Consider the following 18,858-nt stretch of genomic DNA (forward strand, 5'->3'; position numbering starts at 1 on the left):
TCTAGCAGCTATTTATTTACTTGGACTCTCATTCACTGTATGAAACATTTTAAATTAATGTATATAACTGCTCTCCCCTGTGCTCGAGGAGCCTTGCCCTGGCCCGTCACTGCCAACAGCACAAAGGTGCTCATTTAGAGCCAGAACGTCAACCTGATCCACGTGAATGCAGCCACAGACAAGCACTGCACTCTGCATAAATACACCTCTTGTTCTTAATGCAGGGCCTGAGTCTGCCAAGCTCCGGCGATCTTCTGCCAGGTGCCCTCAGAGCACTGGGAGTCAGCACCAGGCAGGATCAGACCGACGTTTATCGCATTGTGCAAGACAGTCCTGCCCGTCTCATTACGGGGGTACTTGGTCTCTGTGGCTTTTGGAGACCAGACTGTGGTCACAGTGCCTTCCCCTCACCATCTGCCGTGCTATAAGAGCATGCACATGCCTCGACATGCAATCAGAAACTGTCTCCTCCGGCTGGGAGCTTCTCAGATGCTGCTGGAAGCCAAGAGGAAGCTCCTGAGAACCCTGGGACCCTGTAGAGCCACCCTCTGCCACCCAGTCCCCTTGTGCCCCCGGGAATTGGTGTGGCAGGCGCTGCCCAGTCAGCCTCACCCATAGGGAGCCAGTTCCCCAGCCTTCAGCACAGCAATCACTCTGCCCCGCTGGGTGCCAGATTCCTTCTCCAGCCCGATAACGATGATATCCCCTCCTCTCCTAGAAGAGAAACAAGGGAGATGTCACACCTGCTCAGCAGTGGGGACTGCTGACACCTGAGGAAGATCCACATTGGATATCCATCCTCTCTGCTGCAATCTCTTCTGCAGTTACACGACCTTTTGCAGGGAAGGGGGCACTGCGATGCCACCGAGGGGCATCCTGAATCCACTACAGTGAGAGCCCCCGTGACAGGCAAAATCAGATCCCCAGTGGTTTCCATCAGCTCAACAGGAGACAACAGCATTTGCCAGGGTTGTGTCTGAGTGAGGAAGCTGCCTGCTGTTCTTTCTTTCCTCAGTAGCTGGGGAAACAGGGCTTCGAGTCTTACCACCCACATTTCTCTTCTGTTGAAATCAATCCTGCAAGACCTTAGATGTGGCCATTCTATCCAACACTAGATATCTTTAAAAAGCTGTAGAATAATCGATGTACCATTGCACTGGGAACAAAATTTCTTAATGATAACTTGACTTTCTGGGCAGATGAATCATACTGGGAATGCAAAAGTTCCTGAATTAGCCTGAGCTAATCTCACGCTCAGCCCAGGAGGGATTTTGACAAAGCTGCTTTGATAAGTGACCCACATACCTGGGGATCCATATGAGGTCTTTTACCGGAAGAATCTTGACAGCTTGGAGATGCTGCATGTTGTCACCTGCTGGCATAGCATCGTGATCCAGGGAAGGCTTCAGCTCATGAAATTTGTCAGACTCCTCAAAATCTGTGGAGAGCGGTGCACTGGAAGAGCTCAAGGGCGAGCTGGGAAGGCTGGAGGGGCACCGGGTTATCCTGTTAGGAGGCGAGGAGGAGTAGGAAGACACAGAGCAATAATCTGTGAGTGAGTCCTGGTGGTTTAGTATCTGGGTGCCAACCTCTGGGCTGTAGATAATGCTCATGTCCACCAGCGGGTTACTCTCCATCGCTTTGTGGTTTATAGGTGCTGTAGCTGGGATGGCTGCCGAAGGCTGCTGGATTGTAAACATGTCTCTGAGGGGGCTGCAGTCTCCGCAGTAGTAGCGCGCGCAGAGCTGGTAGGTGGTAACGTGATACATGACCAGGAAGTTGCTTTTATCGTCCAGACACCACACCACCTCCTCCCCGTGACACTCCGAGTTGCAGGCGATGGATGTGATCACCGACGGCGGGCTGAAGGGCTCCAGCCTCCTGCTGATCTCCATCATGGCGCAGTCTATGATGAGGATGCCGGGGCCATTGCTGTACCAGACCTCCGCTCCGCTGTTGGTGATCTCCATGGCCTTCACGGGGTACGGGTTCTGCCGGGGGTCATCATCAGAAATGTTGAATTTGGACCTGTTTGCTGTGTGGGAGCACAGGTAGGAGCAGCTGTCCCCTGGGATGCCCTGGGACACTGAAAACACTGCTACAAGTCCATCCGACAAGCCGGCCAGCACCACATACGAGTTCTGCAAGAAAGACAGCAGATTCTCTATCCAGATTCTTTACTGCTCTGCAATACAAGAGCTTTCAATCCCAGAGGCTCTGGCTGCCTCTCACAATCCTCCAAGTACACTAGTAACTTACCCCAAATCACTCAGTGGTAACAGCAACATAAAAAGAAGTCATTACATAGAAGCTGCTGCAGAGCCATAGTCCTCTCACCCAGTATTACCTTTCTCTTTATTGGCAAGGGAGGACAGACAGACCTGGCAGCCTGCCCCGAAGGTTAACAAATTCAATCTGGAGTATGTTCAGAGACAGCCATCATGGTCCTAGGAATCCAGCTGTAGAAACCCGGCTCATTTCCAAAAAGGAGTAAAGCTATTGCTATCAGTGTACGTAGGAGAGGAATGGAAGAAATGTAGTAAAAAAAGAAAGAGAGGGAGACAATCCTCTCGCAAACAAGACCGTACAGTGATTGCTCTCCATCCGATGTCTGCTGCTTTGACAGCGCCGCTCCTCCCAGGGACGTGCTCTGGGTCTGGGATCCCTGGCAGCTCACAGACATCCCAGCGGAGGGCACAGAAGCAGCAGCAGTTCAGCAAAGCGGCTGCCAAGTGCCATGAACAATTCTGCAGGTAGCTAAAAACCTGCCCCTAAACGTACAGATGTGTTGGCTGTGGGAGCCATGGCCGGCATCAAACTCTGGTGCAGTGCTCTGTGGCACCGCTGCGATGGATATCATCACGTCCTGGGGAGGGGAGCCGGTGAGAAGGCCACGGCTCGCCGGTTCTCCGACTCCTCCAGCTCATCACAGCGGTGCAAAATGTTGTTAAACAGACTGGGAAATGGATCTCTCGGGAACAAACCTCCCCATGACCTTGGGTCTGTACCAGAAACTCCCCCATCTGTGAAGCAGATAAAACAATACCTACCTCAAAGGCCTTTCTATTTCCTCCCCGTGAAGCAATAAATTCCAAAAAAAGACCCTTTGCCCAGGGCTTTTTTGCTGTTGTTACAATCTGGCCAGACTAAAGCAAAGCAAAACGAACAGAACCAGACAGAGCACTGCCAGCTGAACAACTTCACCCCTCCGCAGCCCTGCCGTGGCGGAAAGCCCTGCCTCCTGGCGTGCCCGGGACGCCAGTGACGCTGCTCGCCTCTGCGACATGGGACGGGGACTTGGCGTCACCCCTTGCCGCTCATAAATTAAGGGAAAACCTGTGCCCTTCCAGGGATCTTGGCTGTGCCAACCCTGGAAGATAGCTCCCAGGCTGCTTGTGTCCATAGAGGCAAAATCAGTATCTTGAATAGCTCCCAGATATCAAGAGGCAGATAGCATAGGGGTAAGTATTAGTTTAATTGATAGCACTGTTTGCAAGGCTCATTAAGAGTCTTGGACAAAAAGACACTATCTGCATACAAAGTATGAGTAAAACCATGAGCGTGCTGAGCCCATCTGACTAATCCAAATCACAGCAGAATTTTACTGTAATGGGAAAAATTAGGGAAGCAAGTGGAAAGTTGTGAAATGGGACTTGGACTTTAACTCAGTCCAGTCCCAATTCTCTAACCACTTAATTAAAAGAAACCCAAATGGCCTGCAGTGTTCGGTGCCATGTCCCTGCTGCCATGTGGATCTGGTGCAAAGGCTCCTGGATATGAGTTTGCCAGGGAGTTGCATCAATAGGTTGGAACATGGCACAATACTTTGCACAAGCTGGGTTTTGGGTTACTTTTTCTTTGGAAAGGAGTTAAATTATTTAAACCAGAACAAAACAAAGCAGAACAGCCTGCATTTCTCTGGTGAAAATGGTCCAACTTTTTCAGTCCAAAGGACCCTTCACAATAGGTATTTCTTACTAAGAATGGAAAATTTAAATTGAAATGGGAACATCTGAAATTAACCGTAATGGGGGTGTGTCAACCTGAACTGCTCCTAGCATGACACAGGACACTATTAAAGTCTTCAGAGATCTCTATAGTTTTGTCTCACTTGATTTGAAAATGCTGAATTATCCAAGCATAGTCTTCATAAAAAATATTTCGATTTCTTTGATTAGTGTCAGCTACTGCAGAACAGAATCCAGATGCCCTTTTGGGTTCCATAGGCCAAATTTCCCCAGCACTGAGCAATCAGCACCGTAACCAGGCAGAGCTGCGTCAGTGATCCCCACCCAGCTTTACCAGTAATACCGACTCTGCCAAATTCTAGCCTGTCTGGAATAGCACAATGGTGGAAGCAAATCTGGAAGGTATTTTATGCTTTGGGGCACTTATTACTCACTGCCTTTGCTATCGGGACCTGTTTCTACAGCCACTGTTGTTATCTCTCTGTTTAAGAAACGAGGAATAGGAACTCAAATGCTGAGAAATGCCCTCAACGTACCATCCCTCACCTGACTGAGATGCGGGAGTGACCCATTTCACAGAAGAACCACCGACCACAGAAGGCCACCCACCCCCGGGTGCCACCGATTCACCAGACTTTATTAGGCGCTGCTGCAGCCGGGCAGCAAGGCAAAACTCTCCAAATCAGGGTATTACAACAGTGACCAAAGGCAGGCAGGGCAGCAGCCTCCAGAAACCTTAAGTAACTTTCTCAGAATTCATTTTCAACATTTGGGCTCCACAAAGAGCCAACAAAAACACACAGCAACAAAACTGCATTTGAAGTCTCCGTGCTGCCAGAAGTCCCGCTGTGCCAGGGAGGAAGGCCTCTGAGCGGGGCTGTGATGGTATGTGATGTGCAGGAGATGAGCTGGCTCCAGACGTCCTGTTCTTGCAGCTAAGAACAGCGCAAGGCTCAGAGCTGTCGGGATGGCCACTGTGAGCAGGTTAAAAAAAAAAAATAAAATACAGCCCCCGACACCACAGCCTCGGTCACCTCCTCCTCTCTTCCCCGCAGGGTCTGGCACTGCTGACAGCGAACGCCGCGGCAGGCTGCAGCCTTTAAATGCAGCTTTTGTTTTTGTGTGTTCCAGGTTTTTGCAAGAGGCCAGAGGTTTGCACCCATTCAGATTTCTCTCTCCCTCAACATCTCTTCGTTAGAATGTTGCAAACCAATTCAGAAAGCGTCTTGCTTTGCTCTTTTTAACCTGTTTGTTTGCTTATTTGTTTGGGGTTTTTTCTGAAAGGAAATTTACTGAAAATTTTATTGTTTGCCAAAAACAATGATACTGGTGACAGAAAGCATGCAACAAAAAAGCTTAAATTGTACAAGCCTTTTCCTTGGCGGGCGAGTTTTGGATTCTGGGCCCCTCTCTGCTGCTTTTAAATTTCCATGATGCTTCCTTTGGATGAGAAACCAAGTTTTGGAAACTATTTCTTTTGGATCAGTCTTCCCAAGGCAGTCGTAAAGAATTCCCCTTCCCAGCAACATCCCTCGGCAATTCTCTGACTGCTCGTTACCTCACATCTCGTCAGCTAAAGGCTTTCTTCCCAGGGAAATGCAAGCAATTCCCTTCTCTGCTGGACAATAATGACTCTGTGATAACTCTGATACAGCTTGCTGCACCGTACAGTGAGTTTGACAAGTGTAAGCTTTCCACTTCGCTTTGTTGGAAGAACTGGCTGCTTTGAAAAATGGTTTAGTTTCTTGCCAATCTGGTCTGCACATCCCTATGGCTGCTGCTCTGGCTATTTCACTGCCAAACTCATTCATAGAAAGGAGAGAGGAAAAAGTAAGTCCAATAAACTAAGGAGTGCGCCGAAGGGATGTGGATTTCTGGAAGGTTGGGTAGGGTCGGGGGAGGAAGGGAGGTGTCTAGACTCAATATTACTATTGTAGGGCCTGGCATTATTTATGACATTTTCTAGGCAAGCCACAAACTGAAAATAGAAACCAGGAGACATAAAGCCACTCGTAACCCCTGAGGAATGGCTTTGCAAGCTGTGTGACAGTGGAAAAGCTGAAAGTGAAAGACTCGTTCGACTGTCCTGGACAAAACCTCAGGCAGCATGAAAAAGAAACTTGCCCTACACATCAGAAATGAAACTCCACAGCGAAGAAATGCTACAGGTCTGGGAGCCAAAGAAAGCCAACAGATGCAGCCTCCCCGCGGGTGAAATTTATTCCTTTAGATTCCCAGATCTAAAGTGCCAACTTTAGATCTATGCCCTACTTCAGTCCTACTTACACCATGTTTGGAAGTGAAGCGGTACACCTTACACTAACCATCTGCCTCGGATTCAGTTTGCAGCAATGCAGCAGTCTGAACAAATGAGCCAGAAATGGACAATAACGCAGAACAGGCATGTGGTCCACTGTTGCTCCGAGAGCTGGTCCATATTGAGCTTTTAGACACATACCAGTCTGCTGGCATTTGCGAAAAATACACAGCTACCAACAATGTTGGAACATAATTACATGTTCTTACTTGAGGTGGCTGTAAGCAAACCGGAGGTAATTTGGCCCGAAAACAGTTTTTATACGTCTCCCAAGACTTGCCCGCAATAGGCAGTCATGTCAGATTTCTCTTGCCAGTAACTGGATGTTAGCAATTCCAGAACTAGACAGATAGTATATAACGTTTGTTATTACCTGTAAGAGTAATTATCCATATTGCGCATAAGAGTGTTACCCATAAGAGCTGTATTATCTAAGTGTTCTCATTCAAAACCAAAAAAGAAGTGTGGCTGAGCCTAGATAATATGTGCACACAAATGACAGCATGCACACATACCAGGAAAAGAGTGGGTATCAGAGCTAGGATATACCCAAGTCCTGCATTAGCAGTCAACAAATCTCTATTCTAACTATTGTTTCATGTCCCCTCTACTTTGCCTGATCAGCCTAAACCTTGTCTTCCAGTGATGTGGAAACACAGCTGGAAAACTTCCTTGCAGAGGAATTTGATGTATTTTGACTATTTTCCCAGCAGGCTTGGAAGTGCCAGCTTTGGTCCCCTGACTCAGGTTCTTGCCCCACCTCTGTCTTCTGGCAGAGGCACAAAGACCTGGAAACCTCCTCGCACTGCCAAAACGTTCCTGGGCATTGCAAAGTCCTTCAACACCAGCTAGTGACAAGCCGCGCAAACTCTGGCAGCTTGGCCCAGCAGCAGACAGCTTAGTCTCACTAATGCCCCTTTTCCTTTAGGTTCCTCCTTACCTTTTTGACAACAGGCATTACTAGAAAGCAGCTCACAGTAGCAGGAGTGTCTAAACCCTTCTGCGGAGTCTTTAGAGGACACATGCCCTGCAACCCGTACACAGAAATCTTCTGGTCCTGTGAAAGAGCACATAAAATTCTATAAATTTCAATCATCTTCCATGCTTTTCATATTTTGGTACCTGAACAAGATCAAATTGGTTCCAAAATCAGTTTTTACTTGTATTTTTCGATATCCAATGCCAGGATTTCTCTTTGTTTTCCCTAGAGAGCATTTGCTTTGTCTACAGGTAGAAAGTAGGTACTGCCTTCCCCAGAATGAGCTGCGGGCACTATATGCACTATCCAAAAGCCACCAAAATCACCACTATAGGTGTTTTATCACCACATCTAAAAGTAGCATTTTACAACCCTGACTCTGGGGTTTTTTTAAAATTTTTACAATTCTCCCAGAAATAAATTAAAGGGAAGGGTCCCCCCCAGCCCCAACAAATCCCAAACGTGTCAGGACAATTGAAATATGTTGTATGTTATTTTGCATTAATCTGTCAATTCAAGAAAAGCTAGTATTACATGCTAGGTGGAATTACACCTGCTCTACAACTCATAAGTCTACTAAACTGACATAGAGCACCCAGTTTGGGGAATAGCAACACACTTCATTTTGATCAAAAAGATGGGATATAAAATGCTTCAAGATTTCTGAACTGTAATTTTTCTATACTTCTTGTTATGAAAAAATAGGAATATTTGAACTTTACTTCAATTCAGGAACAGAAAAAGTCAAAACATCTTATTTTCCTACAGGGAAAAAAAGATCTATACTCTCACTCAGTTCCAGCATCCATGCTAGGGCGGAGTGAATTAACCAACACAAATTATTTATTCAGCAAGCGTGGCTTTTTTTCCCCCTCTCTGAAACACTGAACTTCAGGAACATTTCGGTTTGTTCCAGCTATTTTTTATTTGGTTTGTGTCAAATGATTGTGTCAGAACCGGCTGACAGCCCTTCTTGATGGGCAGACAGGGGCTCTGAGGGATAAATCAGTCATGCTCTCTCACTCTTATCTTTTTAGCTGCAGTTTTCCATGGTGAACACAAAACTTGGGTACCCATTTCCGACCAACTTTCAAATCCCTCAGGCCTCTTTCAAAACCCCACCCTTAAACGCATGGTTTCTTTCACTGCTTTTCCTTTATCGCTTACAGATAAGGACATTTCCCAGATGAAACCCTGAGTACAGATATGCTACAATCTGGAGAGTTTCGCCTTGGAAAGTCGAGGTTCCCACGATTGCTTTGAACAACAGGAGGCATGATTTTGATCTAAGTATCAGCTAAGTAATAGGGAGAAACAATACACCCGGAGACAGCAAAGTCATGCTGCTCATCTGAGACGCCTATTGTCTCAAACACTCTTAGCTTTACTAATTTAATAGGCTCTTTCTCTTCATTTGTGTCTCTTCTAACGAGGCCCCTCTTGAATGGGGCACTGAAGCGCGGGCAACGCTCACCTCGGTGGCAGCCCAGAGGGCATTCTGAAATTTTAGTTGGCAGCATAGCTTCATTCCTGGGCAGCTCATCCTCTCCACTTCTATGACTCCTTTCTCTGGATTCACCACCGTGTAGTTTCTGAAAGGCGCAAATAACAGTTTCCTATAGACAACATTCAGCCTGCAAACTGCTACAGGATGGTACTCGGCACTTTTCGCCAAGCCGTAACACGACTGTCCAGATGTGGACAATGCTGCAAGGATCTACAACCCTCCAAATGGTCATCGTAAAGGAAGAGAAATAAAGATGTGCCATGGCTCTTCCTCAGGGGGCAGATATGCAACTGCTTCTGTGAAGATTTAAACTCATCTATCTGACTTTGCGCGGAAACGGATTAGGAGAACTTATGTGGTCTGTTACTATAATTCAGCTGTGAGACAAACAGCTCCAGCTGAACAGCAGTAATTAATAGCTGGGAGGTTTTAGCCCATCTTGCCCAATAGGTGCTCAAGAGAATATGTGCTCGTTCTCCAAGTTCACTGCCTCAGTATTATCTGGCTTCATTACTTATTCTAGTACATAAACGGAAGAGCATGATTCTCCCAAATAAGAGCAAAGATCTGTAACCTGATAAAATAATTTATAAATATGACTAATTAATATTTTTGTAACTAAAAGGATTTTGCTTGTTTGGGATTTGGGCAAGTTTATTGGCTTTGGGGGTGTGAACAATAAGTGGATATTCATAATCACATCTGTGAGCCCCAGATGTTTTACCAACTGTGGCACAAGCAATTACACATCCTGAAATCTGTCACGTATAAGTAATTTGTTATTCAGCAGTCTCCAGCAATTGGATTGTCCAGTCAGGAAGCAGATTCACTGAGATATATTGCTGTGAATATTTGGACAACATCCATGTATTCAAAATACATCTGTGAGTCCCATGTGTTTCACCAGTTCTAGCAGGAATAGTTATACTGTCTGCACTGAACGACTGACCAGGCACCACAAATAGCAAAGCAAATAGTTCATGAACAAATCACGTACCTTTCCCATTAGGTTAATGCTCACAAATAATGAACATGTTAATATAAATTTCAGATCAGTTTGTGAATGTTTCCAAATAAGATTGGGGCTATAAAAATCAGTAACATCCATAAAAATAAACCTAACTAGCCATGGGTCACATGTGGCTGAGCAAAGTACCATCATCTCAGTCACAATTTAATAACATTTAAAGCACATGCCTATTCAGTATAGCACACATTTTACTGAAGTATACACTTGGATGCACACACACCTTCAGGCATGTGGTTAACTCCCAATGATTTCAATAGGATTTAAGCATGTGCTTAATTGCTTTGCAGAACAGAGATGGAACTGCAGTCTCAATTAGGAAAGGTTTAGTGTTAAATGGCCTCATTAGTAAAGGCAGAACACATCTGTTCTCATGTGCAAATGCTTCCTCCTGTGTGTGTGAATCATTACACTGCCCTAATCTTCTCCTCATATTAACTGAAGCAGAGTTAAGCTCATTAAATATCCTTTACAAAGCAACCACTGTTCCCAATTAAAAGAGTTTGGGAAAACAGTGTTCACCGTATCCTTGGCATTCACCCAAATTCACTTTCACCTTCTTTACTTCCCTCCCAGAGGCATAAGTGAAGACACTGAAGGATTTTTACTTAAAAAAAAAAAGGAAAAAAAGAAAGAAATTACTAATATGAGCCGTCTCACCTGGTGTCTTCCTTCCCATCCCAGAACACCACAGTGTACTCCTGTCCTTGAGAGCAGAAAAAGGAAGACTGCTTCCCACAGGACAGCAGGTACATAAATGTTGCAAAGGTAGGATCTTTCATCTGTCCTACCACAGAAATGGCCAGTGGACGCTGTGGGGAAAGGAAAAGAGAAACATGTGTCACACAAGACAGCTGGAGGTCCAGATGAAATAAAACATACATAAGAATCATTATTTATTAAAGCTAGAGAGCCAAGAAGTAGGACTTCTTTAATAAACGCTTCTGCTATGTTCTCAAATCTGCACCAAATTCTCCTTATAAATCCCACCTCACTGGTTCTTAGCATCCTCTGTATCCCAGACACTGAAGCCAAACCTCTTCTGTACTTCCATGGTTTGGTCTATGTTTCTTTTACACATTTTTACAATGAATTTCTTCAGGTTTATGAATTTTGGAAGCTGACCCACTGTCATGACACTGTTTAGCTGTTTGTGAGTCAAGCTGACCTCTGAAGGATAGCAGCTCTGAAACGCCAACTTGTAATTAATGAAAAATGTAATGCAGCATAATCCTTTTCTCGTACTTTGAACCCTTTTCTTCCTCATACCGCCTTTTATAATCTCGGAGTTTTTGAAGTCTTTGTAGTTACACTCACAGCATGATACTGTAGCTGTTTCTAGAAATTACGGGTAATGTCTTGCCCTGGTGAAATCAACAGCTTAACTGCCATTGACATCAAGGGACCTTCATGTCACCACAGATGACTAATGCGACCAATCTGCCATCGTTTCACTCATAAAGCTCTCATTTAAGTCAATAGAAGTTCTGGGCCATATCAGCAGGGCTGTTCTGCTGTACCAAGACCAAGCCTAGCTCTCCTGCGTGAAGCGGGCTGCCAGATCCTTGTAGCTACACAATCAGAAAACACTGGTCATGAGGGTTGTATTGTACCTTTTCTGGCTTAGTGTCCCAACACTCCATCATGAGTGCCTGCATCCTATACAGCTGCACCTCTTCCGGCTGCCCAAGAACAGGACGGATCCCTTTAGACAGCTTCTTTGCAATCTGGAGCTGGTGTTGTCCTAGAACAGGCCGCTGACCAGACAGCAGCTCATACAGGACCATCCCATATGAGAACATGTCAACCTAGAGCCAGAAACAGAGAGAAAAAAAACAGGGCAAACCTCCCTTGGTGGGTGGAGAGGAGAGCAAGGAAGGCCATCGGTGGGAAAGCTAGTGCTGCACACCATGCATGTATAAGGGAATTCAGCCCCATGCATGAAGCCACCTTCAGCCCCATGCATGAAGCCACCCACCCACCGCTGTCACGCAGGGGCTGCGCCCATGGATATCTCACAGTTACCTTCTCATCGTAGACTATGCGAGGCCTGATCTCCGGAGCTTGGTAGCCTGGCGTGCCTTCCACGCCAAGCGCGCCTTCATGGAACGACTGCCGGGAGATTCCGTAGTCGGAGAGTTTGATATTGATGTGCTCTTTGATGTCCAGGGACCACACCAAAATATTGTCTGACTTCAGGTCGCAGAAGATGATGTTCTTCTTATGCAGGTAGGCAAGGCCTGTCACAATCTGATACGCTATTTTGTGTGTCAGCATGTGTCCCAGCGGCACAAAGGAAGACCCTGGCACAAAGGAACAGCCTGTCTTCAGTCTTGTAATTGCAATAACTGCTTTTTTTTTCCCCTTTCTCTTTCTTTTTTAAACTCCAGAGCAATAACTAGCAACCTTTTAAAACATCACTCAATGCCACGATTTGAAATGACACTGTTCGTGTTACTATACATGCCTGACAGTTCTATTAGATTCTTTTTTTAAACCCTTTCACTTCTAGACCCCTAAATCTTCTGGTGAAAATTAGTGTTTGACTGAAAGTTGACACAAAGCCAAGCTGCCAAGAGGGTCAGATGGCCTCAACCTATCTTGAAATTAGTGTCGTTCATTTGACAGTGACAGAAATACAGATAATTATGAGAGAATTTAGAGTGCCAGACACCCATCTGCAGAGGGAAGAACACAGCATTACCATGCAGCACTGAAGTGAGATGCACTTATTAATTTGCAGAGAAATTGAAAATCCAGGTCTCCAAAGTAGTTTTGAAAATCCTGAGCATCAATTTTTACTAGGTTCCCAAAGGCACAGTTTAAGAGCAATTCCATGCCTCCCACTTCCCCTAGTCTGGAAAAAAATCCCCTTCAGTAAATCAAGCAGTAATTTAAATGTTGACCATTTGTCACTACCATGACTTGGAGAGCGAGCTCTCCCAGGAGGGAGACCCTGTTTTTACCTTTGGAGTTTTCAGACAATACAGTGGTGAGGCTGCCCAGAGGGGCCAGCTCTAGGGCAAAGCAGAGAGGATGGATGCTGATGCCAATGAGGGAGACAATGCAGGGGTGTTGCAGCGAGTGGAGCATGCTGGCCTCCTGGCGAAACTCGGAGAAGTTCTTCATGGCGTCCATGGCTCTCAGGTGTTTCAGCATGGTATCTGGCAAAACACACAAACCCCTTCTCACTTCCCAGCTGAGAAACCAAGTCAGAAACTCTTTGGAAGGTGCTAATTACTGAGCAAATGCTGCAGGAGGAAGGCAGCTTGTGGGGTTATGCCAACAGCAAGGCTGTTATTATTGCAACTTATTGCATCCTCATGTTGATGCACGAGCCACTAACAGACATTGGCTATAAGCAGGATATATACCACTGCCTCAGGAAGCAAGTGCTCCCTCGGTCCTTTAACACCAACCTCAAGTGTGTCTGGCACACACTGTTCTCATATATCACCTGGATGATTTTGGAAAACTCGTGCTGTGCTTTTTAAAGCAGGGACTCTCTGGGTGTGGATGTCACATAGCAGACCCTTTGGTGGAAGGAGTCTTCCCTACCCTTTCCCAGCTGCCCTGCCAGAAGAGGGACCTTTCAAAGTTATTGTCCTTCTGCCATGGGATACCACAGGCTGCTCAGGCAGGTCTGGTCTTTCCAAAGGTTATTTGTCACTGGGACAGCAGCTGGCCTCCACAGCTCAGGGATTCACTGCATCCTTCCCTGACAAGAATGAGGAAAGTGAGGCACTTTCCCCTTTCCTTTGCCCATGGACTGAGGCTCTGCTGGAAACCTGTGCTCAACAGCCAGCACGTGCAGTAGGAGAGCCTGTCCCTACCTGGAGAAGCTGGCAGGCTGAGAAGGACTTCCAATTTGCTTTCTGTAGCTGCTGACACAGATGGAGTAAAAGACTTATTCAAAGGTGGAGGCCCACAAGTCCTTAGTGCAAAGCCATGCAAATCCACACTTCTCATTGCCAAACAGCTTGGGAACAGGAGATGAAATCTTGCCTCCCACCCCAATCAAGAGCTCTGCCTTGGCACCCTGTAAGTCCACCCATTGACCTGCAGGAGAGAAGCTTCCTGCAGTGCCAATGACCTTCATCACTACAAGTGCTTTCATGAAGGACTCTTTAAGATGCATCCTCCTCCTCCAGGGAAACACATCAATTTTGCTATATATTTCAAAGCTGTACTTAAACAGGTGCTGCCAGCACTTTGGAGAGCGAAGGCTCTTTGGTCTTAGCTTGGGATCGCAGGCTGCAAGAGCTGATTCCCGACACCGATTCTGTGTACTGTACCTGCAGCTGAAGTGGGAGAACCCTTGCATTTTTTAATCTGAAATCTCTTCACAGCCACCGGTTTTCCTTGGTATCGTGCCCGATATATAATGGTCCCACTTCCACCCTGGCCAAGAACGTTGTTTTCATTTTCACTGCATTCCAGTTTGCTATTTTCCAGGAACAGTCTGCCAAAAAGAGATTGGGGTTTTTTAATTAAAAGGAAAGTTTCAAATACACTGTAAATTCATGTTTTTAATGTGATTTCCATTTTCACAAATCCCTAATAGGTTCTTGTCTTATCTACTAAGAGGACTGGATCACCTAAACTACCTTGGTCATCTCAATGTACTCTATGCAGGCTCACGTACAACAGATTTCTCGCAGAAAAAAGTAACTTGGGCAAATAAGCAAAAACAGCTTTTTACTGTGGCAATTTATCTCACAAGAATCAAATAGATCTGGAAAGCACGTAAGCTCCTTTTCCAAGTAGATGACACAGGTACAGATATTTGTACCATTTATCTGTATTAACAATTTTTTTGCTTCATTTACCTCCTGTTCTTCTTTTCTCCACTGAGGCAGGACAGGATGTTTATGAACAGCCCCACACTCCAAAACCTGATTATTCAAATCAGCTTACTGTTTCCAGGCTGCAATTCATCATTTCCCACTCTTCCAGAGACTACTTTTACAGCTGTTCACACTTCAAACATCTCCACTTGCCTCGCACCAGTCAAATAAATCTCCAGGAGATAGCACTGCGAGGAGGGCTGTTGTGACAGGCCGATGGGGTGTTTGCACAGAATACCCTGTAAAATGACCCCGAGAAAGGAACAGGGGCCAGTGGGAGCACAGAAAGCTCCAACAGCAGCCAACAGGACACAGTTTGGTCTAGAGGTCTCACAGCTCTGCATTGGGCGCAGAAAGGTCTGAGAGAGTGTGAACCGAAAGAGACATTGGTCTCCTGTCCTGCCTGCTGTCAGGAGGTCTCTTGCTCTACACACTAAGTAATACGGGGTATAAGACTGAACCCATCTGGTAATGCAGTTAAGCAGCTTAAAGATTTGGCAGTGCTGCTACGGGTAGCGAAGAGCTGTTTCAGCTGTTCAGGACTGCCACACTGCTACAACACATCTAACAGGCCTCAGCTGAGCAGGAGCCTCAACTCAATGTGAATTCTCTAGTGGTGTCTATATAAATTCACTCACCTACAGGCTCTTCAAAACTGAAGGTAATTTCAGTGCCAACCTTCTGACGCAGCAGCACTTCCTTTTGGTTTTGCCGTATTAAAATCTCCATTCTGGGATCCCAGAAAGACTCCAACTACAGAAAGCTCTGGTCAGAGTACTGGGAAATGCAGGATAGCTGTGGCTTTAAAAAGGGACTTTCATATTGCACCACAGTGATCTCAAAGGACTCCCTGAAGTTATAACTCGGGTCAGCACACAGCAATTGTCTAAGCAAGCGTGCTGACCACCAGGAGTGCAGTTTAGGATAAATTGCCAGAGCAGGGATTGAGAGCGGATGAATTTGTTTCCTGTGGTCAGTATGTTACTCTAGCAGAGGTGACTTAGGAAAAAAATCCAACCGAATTACATAGGTACACTGAAACGTAACCAAAGGCTACCAAATAACATTACCTGGCAGGAAAATCAGTCATGAAAAGCTCTGGGACCAGCTCTTGGAGAGAAACAGGGATGTCAGGGTGGTTAGGACATGTGATGTAGTCCAGTTCAATGGCAGTCAGGACACAGTCCTCCATGTTAAAGTACTGCGCGTCCTCCGCCTTCTCGCCACACTCATTCTCCTCCGGCTTGGAAGCTGCACAGATGTGGCAGGGCACATACTGCTCCATCAGCAACGTGCCATCACTCTCAGTGGCTGTGAGTGCTTTAAAGCAAGCAAGCAAGCAAAGAGAAAACAACATAACCCACACAAACTGAGAAGTAACAACAGCTCCTAGTGCATTCAAATGTCTACAGTCACTACCTGGACCACTGGCTGAAAATGGTCACGCTCATGAAAGCAGCAGTTTATTCCAGTGCATTGACTGGAATAAGAAAATAGCTTTTTGCAAAGTATACACAGATAGCAGGGACAGTACTGAGGAGAGAGGACTGTTGACATAAAGCTACTCTGCTTTGGTCACAGGTAATGCACAGGCTTGTGAAGAAAATATATTCAGGACCAGTAGAAGTTAGAAGTATATGAATGAAACCTTGGAGAGAACCTCTTACTTGCTGGGTGTCTCTGTGTGAACTGCATATAGGGATCACTGTGTATGCTAAAGGGCATGACCATGCAGATGTGAGGCTGCCCAGGAGCCCCAACCATGTCTGCTTCACAAGCTGCCAGATGGCTTCAGGCGGAGAGCAGGCATGGAAATGGGAATGGGAGTGGACTGGGAGGCATGGCTCGCCACACTCAGGCTGAGCTCTTCAGGTGCAGCCTAGGAGTAAGCACTCACCTGCAGCACCGAAGTTAGGAACACGGTCACTGCGGGCTCCCTCACGGGCAATGTTTTCAGCCCCTCCAGGGGAAACGTGGATTCTACCAAGACTAAACCTTTGGGAGGTTCACACCTCTCCCACTAACTACAGAGGGATTTTGTGGTGACAGGCTCTGTTAAATGACTACAATTAGGCAGGGTGAATACAGGCCATAGCCTTTGAAGTCATGACTCTTCCCAAGCTTCAGTGATTAACTTTATCATTATTTTAATCCAAAGGCAAATAAAATCTTCCTTTATCTTCAAAACATGCAGAACATGAATATGTGAAAGTGCACAACTGCTTCCTCCAGAGATCCTCCAATTAAGAGATTTTGGCACTGTTTTCCAGACCAGTGTGGGACGACAACAAACACTTCAGACTTTGTTTTGGTTTTAAACAAAGTGTATTGGGGTTGCAAACAACCCGCTGGGTAACAGTAGGATCTGTGCTGATCACAGGAAAAACAACTGCAGGAGTCAAGGAAGTTACCTTGGCGCAGAGTCCTTGGTATCATATTCACTCATGCCTCCCACATCACAATTTTATAAATTATAGGGTGTTAGAAATGGTGGGCAAATGCTGATCCCAGCTGATGCCAAAATGGGTTCTGCCATGAAGGGACAATGCCAAGTAGTTTGGGCCAAATCCTGTTCCCGCTATGAGCACTGGAAGAGTCTCTTGAACTCCTACGGAAGCAGGTCCTGTTTGAACTGTAATGTTTCACCTGCGCTTGCTGTGACTAACAGAATGAAAGACACAATGTCTAGACCAAAGTGTGCTAGCAAATAATCTTGATCTGTCTGCAGGTTAACTTTATTGGCTTGAGACTGTCAGAGCCTGAGGGGTCTTCAATTAACACACAATATTGTGCACCTGGAGAGCTCTGTCAAAGAACCTTCTGTTAAAAAGACATAATACTGCACAGAAAATTACAGTAGTTCTCTTACCAGGAAACCACTGGTCTATCAAAGAGTTGACATGATCTGTGATGAACGCCATTGCTGAAAAGTCTCTCACTTCTGACTGGCAAATGATTTTAATTCCACCACTTTTTTTCTTTTTCCAGTTCACATCAGAAGACTCGACACTGTGTAAGAAAGCCAAAAGAGAGCCGCATGAAGCTTTTGTGAAGTATCAGAGTTAACCTGAGTTACATAATAACATCTAGTTCATAAGTAATCAAAATAAAAAGCAATCTAGCTTTGAGAATGATTTTCAATTCAGTCTGTTCTGCAAATGACTTTCAGAAGAGAACTCTTGCACAGAAATGCCATTGCTCACAATGGGTAAATGCTACAGAAGGTCAGACCCAGAGAAAACTCTGGCCTAAGTGAACCGAGTATGATGGAGAGTTTTGACAGAAATGTCCCATACAGAATGATGGAGGGTTAGGAATTTTAAAAATTGGTAATAAAACTCCGGTGGTATAATAATAATAATAATAATAAAACTTCCAAAAACTGTTTGGAAAAGTTTATGGACGTAACAATTTTTGTGCAATTCCCACAAAAAACCAAAAGCTTCAATACAAAGAGCTGAGTTCTGTAACTCCCTGAAGTACGTGGTGAGATAAGAGTATGACCACCACCATGGTCCAGAATTAAGGATTCCAGCCTGTGATTTGCAATGTCTGGGTCCAAGTCTCTACTCCACCGCAGACTGCCTAGATGAACTCAGGAAAGTCACTGTGCCCTTCTGGTCTCCAACCATGCAACAGCACCAATGGTTCCTCCCTATCTTGCCAGGGACTCGAAGAGCAAATGCATCTGCAGATACTACAAAGATGAAAGTCTTAAGTGGCTGCATACTCTCTACATTTGTTAAAGAACATGGACAGCAGGCTTTCTCCAGGCTTGCAGCCAGCAGACACTCTGCCTTGGCCAGCTTAAACCAGTTAGCCATAGTCCCTGTTGCATGCAGTCTGACAGCACCGAAGCACCTCCATTGATCTGGATTACTGCCACACAGTGGTGAAGTTTTAGGATTCAGTGGAAAACTCATCAACATAAGGAAATCTTTGCATGTGAAAATGCATGATTTTACATTGGCAAAGAGTTCTGCTCCAAATACTGCTTTCTGTTTTCAGGCCTCTTTAAATTTGTGGCTGCAATAACACATTAGGTTGATATATTCAGAACTGCCAAACAATCAGTTATTCATCATTTTTGTCACCGGTTGTTACCAGATGAGTTATGTCTATTAGAAGAGCCTCCTCTTCTACTGATGAGTGAGCACATAGCATGAGTCAGGCCCATTCATCTCCATTCAGATGATGTGTTTCATACACTCTA

General features: G+C 45.5%; 1 protein-coding gene across 1 annotated transcript in view; it reads right to left on the reverse strand.

The window, feature by feature from the left end:
- Positions 1–18,858, reverse strand: part of LRRK1 (leucine-rich repeat kinase 1) — a 77,016-nt gene that overhangs the window by 1,452 nt on the left and 56,706 nt on the right. Inside the window, exons 22-32 of the mRNA XM_009321467.1 lie at positions 17,515–17,654; positions 15,716–15,965; positions 14,094–14,260; positions 12,765–12,962; positions 11,824–12,101; positions 11,412–11,606; positions 10,459–10,610; positions 8,739–8,856; positions 7,226–7,342; positions 1,306–2,141; positions 613–714 (exon numbers count right to left, since the gene is read on the reverse strand). Of these exons, the coding sequence (XP_009319742.1) occupies positions 613–714; positions 1,306–2,141; positions 7,226–7,342; positions 8,739–8,856; positions 10,459–10,610; positions 11,412–11,606; positions 11,824–12,101; positions 12,765–12,962; positions 14,094–14,260; positions 15,716–15,965; positions 17,515–17,654 (2,553 nt within the window). The remainder of the gene's footprint in view (positions 1–612; positions 715–1,305; positions 2,142–7,225; positions 7,343–8,738; positions 8,857–10,458; positions 10,611–11,411; positions 11,607–11,823; positions 12,102–12,764; positions 12,963–14,093; positions 14,261–15,715; positions 15,966–17,514; positions 17,655–18,858) is intronic.

This window comes from Pygoscelis adeliae, unplaced genomic scaffold, assembly GCF_000699105.1.
Source record: "Pygoscelis adeliae isolate BGI_AS28 unplaced genomic scaffold, ASM69910v1 Scaffold13, whole genome shotgun sequence".
NCBI lineage: Eukaryota > Metazoa > Chordata > Aves > Sphenisciformes > Spheniscidae > Pygoscelis > Pygoscelis adeliae.